The sequence below is a fragment of the Scyliorhinus canicula genome, chromosome 2, assembly GCF_902713615.1.
Source record: "Scyliorhinus canicula chromosome 2, sScyCan1.1, whole genome shotgun sequence".
In the NCBI taxonomy this organism is placed as follows: domain Eukaryota; kingdom Metazoa; phylum Chordata; class Chondrichthyes; order Carcharhiniformes; family Scyliorhinidae; genus Scyliorhinus; species Scyliorhinus canicula.
In genome coordinates, this window is record NC_052147.1 from 149,180,619 (window position 1) to 149,188,758 (window position 8,140).

General features: G+C 44.5%; 1 protein-coding gene across 2 annotated transcripts in view; it reads right to left on the reverse strand.

The window, feature by feature from the left end:
* Positions 1-6,210, reverse strand: part of adarb1b (adenosine deaminase RNA specific B1b) — a 391,221-nt gene extending 385,011 nt beyond the window's left edge. Inside the window, exon 1 of one of the 2 annotated variants that reach the window (XM_038787593.1) lies at positions 6,129-6,210. In XM_038787593.1, coding sequence (XP_038643521.1) covers positions 6,129-6,186 — 58 coding nt within the window. In that variant the 5' untranslated portion in view covers positions 6,187-6,210. The remainder of the gene's footprint in view (positions 1-6,128) is intronic. The other variant, XM_038787596.1, reaches the window with a different exon arrangement.
* Positions 6,211-8,140: the final 1,930 nt, after the last annotated feature.

Below are 8,140 nucleotides of genomic sequence, written 5' to 3' on the forward strand. Positions count from 1 at the left end.
ATGTAGATTTTGGAGTAGCGTCTGAATCGTCAGAAAGCCAGCAGTTTTTTTTTAAATACAGTGGAGGCAAAAGCCAACAAAAGAATTAGCAGGAGAGGTCAAAGAAATGTCCAAGAAGTAGCAGGCAAAGAGTTTTCAGGAGGATGCTGGAGACAACTGCAAATGCCTTATAGTGAGCGCAGAGGGCCGAAAGGGGATAAATGAGAGAAGCAACATAGGACAACAAGGTGGCGCAGTGGTTGCACTGCCGCCTCACAGCGTCGAGTACCTGGGTTTGATCCTGGCCCCGCGTTACTGTCCATGTGGAGTTTGCACATTCTCCACGTGTTTGCGTGTGTTTCACCCCCACAACCCAAGGTGGGTTAGCCATGCTAAATTGCCCCTTAATTGGAAAAAGATAGATTTGGGTACTCTAAATTTATTTTAGAAAAAGAATCAACAGAACTGTACAAGGTACTGGGAGTACAGTTTAGGACATATTGGAGTTTATGTCAGGTAGAACTTGGGAAATGAGTGAGGAAAGCACTGGAAAATGTGAACTTGGGAGGGGAGTAGGGCATAAAGAAGCCAGAGGCAGACAAATGCTGCAGAGGTGATTTTTGCTGACAAATGAGATATGGTACTTGAAAGCTCAGTTCTGGGTCAAACAGGACATTAAAATTACCTACCATCAGGTTTGGCATGAGCAAGAGAATGGGAATAGAATTAAACACAAAAAATAAGATTCTCGTAGTGACCAATATAGTGCTATGTATGTTTTTGGTGACGTGAACAAGATGACTTTGATCCTGCCACTGGTTTATTTATTATTTAGTAAAAGGTAATCTTTTAAACTTGAGCTTCAGGGATCTGAAAAAGAATATTCAAGGATAAATTCTGTCATAGTTGGAATTGACATAGTTTTTTTTTTTTCTTTTTTTTTAAATTTAGAGTACCCAATTAATTTTTTCCAATTAAGGGGCAATTTAGCCTGGCCAATCCACCTACCCTGCACATCTTTGGGTTGTGGGGGTGAAACCCACGCAAACACGGGGAGAATGTGCAAACTCCACACAGACAGTGACCCAGAGCCGGGATCGAACCTGGGACCTCAGCGCCGTGAGGCAGCAGGGCTAACCCACTGCGCCACCGGAATTGACATAGTTGGGGGGACGGGGGAGGAGGAGAGAGAGAGAGAGCGAGAGAGAGAGAGCGAGAGAGAGAGAGAGAGAGGAGAAACAGCAACGCGACATTGACCAGACAATCTGTTGCAGCGAGATTAAGAGAAAAATATTAATCTGGACACCAAGGAGAACTCCTGTTCTTCTTGGAAATAGAACATAGAACAGTACAGCACAGAACAGGCCCTTCGGCCCTCAATGTTGTGCCGAGCCATGATCACCCCACGCAAACCCACGTATCCACCCTATACCCATAACCCAACAACCCCCCCCTTAACCTTACTTTTATTAGGACACTACGGGCAATTTAGCATGGCCAATCCACCTAACCCGCACATCTTTGGACTGTGGCCAATCCACCTAATCTTTGGGTTGTGGGGGTGAAACCCACACGACATGGGGAGAATGTGCAAATGGAATGGACAGTGGCCCAGAGCTGGGATTCGAACCCGAGTCCTCAGCACAGTGCTAACCACTGCGTCACATGCCGCCCCCTGGGTCTCAGTTTAATATCACACCCAAAACTGCAAGTCTCCTTTAGTATTACACTAGAGTGGATATTACACTTGGATGATATGCCCAACATAACATTAACCTTCAGCTCTCTGACAGAGGCAAGAGCACTATCACACAGTCTAGTCTGAACAAATAAGATAATACTCGAACCGCCTCAATAAGACCAATACTTTGTAACTCAGCTAACCATTATTTCATGTGGAAAGTGTTTGACATTGTTGAATATGTTCTATAATATGTAACCTCTCCCAGGTATCCAATTGCATTCTTGATGTAAACCGCAGGTAACTTAACGATGTGACATTTTCAATATGCAACCATCCACCCACCTGACACATGGTTAGAAACCAAGTACAGTACATAACCATTTCTACTGCTGTGAATATAAGCAACATTTTCAGTCTTTGCTAAATAGAAACTGTACACAAAAAAGCATACATAGGACTGTATTGGTCACTACAAGAATCTTAGTTCTTGAACAATATTTCTTATTGCAGTTACTTGCTATGCAAGCTCTGCCAACATAGCTTCACACAATGTACGGCATACTCTCAGTGGGAAAGCTATATTGCAGTTACTTTGTGATTTAAAGTATATCGGCAGGAACTGAGTCTTCCAAATTGCACAGAGCAAACAATAAACTAAGTAAATTATGACTTCACAGTTTTCACAAACAAGATAAGTGGTGTCACTAATTATTCTCCCCCAACTGGCCCTTGGAATTGCTAAAGAAAAACTGTACTGGTTGTGCCAGGCCTTACACAGCAGATTTCAAACAAAGCTTCAACTCTTCAAACATTGAACTATGTTTAAAAACAGGACACCAATTGTGGAACATCCAAATGACACAGATTCTGAAAGTGATAAAAATAAAACCATTAGACACCAAAACATTTATACACTTGCAGTTGTCGCTAAATAAACTGAGAACTGGTTAGATTTTTGTTTTATGTGTAAAAATTAGTTTTGAAGATAAATATTTCCATCTGAATACCACATGCAGTGATATGTCCTCCTTCCTAAACTTAGAAAGCTCTAGAAGATCCAAAACTTAAAAGGTGAAAAATTCTAGATGCTTAATTTCTCAATAATGAGCTAAAAATATTTATCTTTGCTGTTCATTTATTTTCAGGGGTTCAACAAAATATTCTCTCCTCCACCTGATACGTTACTCCAAAGTGGCATTGAGTGGTTCCATTTTGCAATGAAAAGAACTTTCAGTGGTAGATTTTCAAAAATTGTCAGCATTTCTGTGAAATGCTGCACTGGTTCATTACTATTTTTATGAGTTTGAGTGATTATCTGAAGCATGATGTTGTGAATTTTGGTTGTCCGTGGATACTATCTTAGGTTCGGTGGGGTCAGTTACCTCCGAGTGGTTTGAACATCTTACTTTGAAAATTGACTCATCACCCCAAATCACTTGCCTATCAACCAGGGATGCAGTAACAGCAGCCATTTGTGATTTGGGCCAGATGTGTTTTTTGTATATACTTTAATCACTCCAAAAGTCACTCCAAAAGCAAACCAAGTAAACACTTAAAGTGAGATATGCCATGACACAAATTGTTTTACTGCTTCATATCCCATCAGATGAATCAGATTCACTTATCTCTGTCAATGTAATTTGCAATTTACATGAGGCAAAAATAACATACTATTCCTCCCATTTCAGTCACGTGTCTCAATGACAAAGCTATTTTTCTATCTCAGCTCTCCTGCATGCCTTCCTTCTTGCATCCCTTTACTGCCTCTGGCAAAAAAGTTGACAGCCCCAGCTTTTGGTTGTCCAGATGACCATCATGTGGAACGAGCCAAACTTGGCAATAACCCTGCTTCATTTAAAATAGAGTTGAGGGAACTGCAGCAAGTTCTCACACTCACAAGAATGCCAAAGCATCTTCTATTGTTCCAGAATGCTGTTTAATGCACCCCACCCTACTGCCATATACCTGCTAGTCCTGCTGTGTAACACATCAAAGGCCTGATTTGGGTCAAAGTTATGTAATATATTAGACCCAAGTGCCTCTTGTCCACACCATGACAGTCTGAAATCCAAAAAAATTTGTTTCAGAGAGGTGTCAATTGCATGATTTCTATAGTCAGTCATGATGTGGAGATGCCGGCGTTGGACTGGGGTGAGCACAGTAAGAAGTCTTACAACACCAGGTTAAAGTCCAACAGGTTTGTTTCAAACACGAGCTTTCGGAGCACGGCTCCTTCTTCAGGTCTATAGTCAGTGTTACACTTCGAGAGGCAAGCACGTTATTCTGGTTTGTCCAGGGATATATTTTATTGAACTAGTTTAGAAACTGGAATTTCAAATAAAAGTGCTGAAAGGTGTTGACATCAACTCACCAATCCCATAACTCAATTTCCAACCAAAGCATGAGAGACAGAGAAAAAATACGCCTGCATATAGAATTAGTAATGCTTGGAAATGCTGCAAGGATATCTAGTGAAAGAATCCTTCTTCCGGCCGCTCAAATTTCTTTCCCTCATCCGACACACTGCTCCGGAACTATCATTCCATATCGTTCCACCCGCCTTCTACCACTTACTCTGTCTCTGATCCAAATGGCTCAGTCCCCACAACATCTGCACTATTTCTCAGAAAGGAGGTATAACAACCCCTTAGCAATGTTAACAATTATGACAAATACAATTTGATGTTGATATACAGTGCAATTAAGTGCACAGAAAGCGTTTAGACTGCAACACACCTTGGAAGCTCCTCCTCTTGCCAGAAACCCATTGCTTCTCAAAATAGTTTTCACTTGCAACCTTCAATGCCAATTGAACTGGTTTACAAAAAGCTTCTTACCAAGGTAGCACGGTGAAACATGCAGATCAACGAAGATAACTATCAGCGCTAACTATTTCATTAAATGCACATTTACACCTTGCTTTTCAGGCCGTGAAGAATGGAAAATAGCAAGAGAAATGCAACATCCAAATCGATAGAATAAGATGAAGATGATTCGGAGTACAAATAGTGGAAGGGCAGAATGCATTGAGCGTCAGGGGTGCCTTTCCCTGAAGAATGGCATGAGAGCCAAAAATAACAGACAGGGACTAACAAACCAACCATCCATCACCCTGCTGCCCTTGAAGAACCTAGAACTGGTCTCATCATACCCCGCAGCAACTGAAAGAGATCCATTATGTAGTTGGAAGTGAAGGAGGGAAACAAATATATACACACTCATACATACACCATGTATACTCAGCGGAAATGAGCATCAAGGACCACTATCACAACCAAAAACATTCAAATGGGAGGCAGAGAAAATAAAACAGACAAGCCAAAAAGGTCCCAGCCGAAAGGTCAGCTTTGTTCTCTTTCGACTGATAAACAACCACAACTGTCATATTACTTTTTACCCCAAGCTAATGCTGCCGACACAGTTAAATGTTATCAAGAAAGGGTAAGGAAATTGGATTGGGCACGTGCTGGGAGGAGATGTTGACACAAGTGTCAGAAGGACATGTGGAAACAATGTGTAAATTAAACCCTTTTAATCCATTTCTTGGACAGTGTAAAAATGCAAACTTTAATTAAAATATTTGTTTTAAAAAGAGAGACAGGTGGAAAGAGATCAGGGGGAATTAAAGGGGGGGGGGGGGGGGGGGGACGACAACACTGAAGACATGCGCGGTTTAGAGAAGGAAGCACCGAAGCAGAACTTGCTTTGGGAACAGACCATTGATGGTGATCACACAGCCATGAAAACCAATTTAAAAATGGGGGCGAGAGAAAAGGAGAGAGACAGATGGAAGCGCAACCCAAGTGGGGAAACAAAATACCAAATGCATTTGCACAAGCGAGCTCGGGTAAAATGTGCAGTGAGGGCTGGGGAGGAGGGACATTCGGATGTGCCGGAGGTCTTTGGACCAGTGATGGTGAATGGAGGAGTTCTTCGCTGGTCACTTCGTTCCTCCCAGTGATCACCAATGACAAGTGCGGCGGCGATGAGCGTAAGGAGGGAGATCCCACCTCGCTTCATCCACATCCCTGAGCAATCTGGCCATTCACTCGGGGCAGTGCCAATGTGTAAAAAAAATAGACAAGACAATTCAAACTTCCCCTCTCCTCCTGCAAAGACCATAACGATATTACCGCGTAAAGCAGGCTTGCAATATATTTAAAAAGCTCCACAGGATGGAGTTTTTTTCCTTTCGGCATCTCCCAGTACTCCGTGCACAGGCATCAGTGCACCCATTTATGCATTTTACATTGCACCCTTTGTTGCATTTTACGCCGCAAACGGTATATTTTTATTATTTTTTGCGCCGGAGTTGCTGGCGCCGCACAGCATCTGGGAGCCGGTAACGGCTGCCGCCGCGCACACACGGTCCACCGGCATCCCCAGCCCCGGTTTTCTCACAGAAATGGCCTCGGTTGGTTCGCTGGTGCCCCCCACCCCCTTCACCGTGCCAGCTCAGCCTCACCTGCTCGCTCCGACTCGGCGTCCCCGCTCCGCTTTCGCACAGCGCGCTGCTCCGCCATCTTCTCGCCGCCACTCGGCCGCCACAGCCCGAACCGCCTCCCTATTGGTCCGCGCGGCTCCCCGGCCTCGCTCCTGATTGGTCCGCGCGGCGCCCCGGTCTCGCTCCTGATTGGCCAGCGCCATCGCCACCCGGCTGCCCATTGGACAGCGCGCCGTACCTGCCCCGCTCCCCCATTGGGCGCGAGGACATGGACTGCCGGTTTCCATTGGCCGATTCCCGCTCGGTAATACTCGGTGATTGGACCATCGGGCCCAAGAGCATCCCACGTTCAATTCTCCCTCCCTCGCATCTCAACAGCCTGCAGTAACCACTTCCAACTGGCCAAGATCTGGATAAATATCCAGGTTTGGGCTGACAAGTCGCACTTACCATTCGTACCACACAAGTGCCAGGAAATGGGCATCTCCAACAAGAGAATCTAACCATTGTTAGAAGAACAGTACAGTACAGGCCCTTTGGCCCACGATGTTGTACCGACCATTTATCTTAATCTATGATCACCCTAACCCACACCCCTTCAATTTACTGCTGTCCATGTGTCTGTTCAAGAGTCACTTAAATGTCCCTAATGACTCTGACTCCTCCACCATTCTCTGTGTAAAGAACCTACCTCTGACATCTCCCCTATCCCTTCCTCCAATCACCTTAAAATTATGCCCCCTCGTGACAGCCATTTCCATGCTGGAGAAAGGTCTCTCGCTATCCACTCTATCCATGCCTCTCATCACCTTGTGCACCTATTTCAAGTCACCTCTTCTTTGTTCCATTGAGAAACGCCCTTGCTCCCTCAACCTTTCTTTGTAAGGCATGTCCTCCAGACCATGCAGCATCCTGGTAATTTTCTTCTGCACCCTCTCCAAACATCCACATCTTTCCTATAATGAGGCAAGCAGAATTGGACACAATATTCCAAGTGTTGAATAAGACCATAAGACATGGGGGCAGAATTAGACCACTCTCGAGGCTGCACGTGGCACAGTGGTTAGCACTGCTGTCTACGGCACTGAGGATCCGGGATCGAATCCCGGCCCTGGGTCACTGTTCGTTTAGAGTTTGCACATTCTCCCCGTGCCTGCGGGTTTCACCCCCACAAACCAAAAATGTGCAGGTTAGGTAGATTGGCCATGCTAAGTTGCCCCTTAATTGGAAAAAAACAAGTAACTGGGTTCTCTAAATTAAAAAAAAGAGAGAATTGGGCCACTCGACCCACTGAGTCTGCTCCGCCATTCAATCATGGCTTATATGTTTCTCACCCCCATTCTTCTGCCTTCTCCCCATAACCCCTGAACCTCTTATTAATCAAGAACCTATCTCTCTGTCTTAAAGAGTGCAGTGATTTGGCCTCCACAGCCTTCTGCAGCAAAGAGTTCCACAGATTCATTGCTCTCTGGCTGAAGAAATTCCTCCTCTTAGTTTTAAAGGATCATCTCTTCTATATGAGGCTGTGTCCTCTGGGTCTAGTTTTACCTACTACTGGGAACATCCTCTCCATGTCCACTCCACCCAGGCCTCACAATATCCTGTAAGTTTTAATAAGTCCTCACCCACTCCTCTTGTGACGAGCTCTTCGTTCCAGTGATTATTCTTGTGAACCTCCTCTGGACATCCTTCCGCAGAAACGGGGCCCAAAACTGCTCACAAGGCTCCAAATGGGGTCAGACCAGAGCCTTATACAGCCTCATTGTACATCCCTGCTCTTATATTACAGCCCTCTCGATATGAATGCTAACATTGACATTGCCTTACTAACTACCGACTGAACTGGCACGTTAACCTTAAGAGAATCTTGAACAAGGACTCCCAATATCGCTTTGAGTCTCCGATTTCTGAAGCATTTCTCCATTTAGTAAATAGTTTATGCCTCGATTCTTCCTTCCAAAGTGCATAATCTCACATTTTTCCACATTGTATTCCATCTGCCACCTCTTTTCCCACTTTCCTAGCCTAACCAA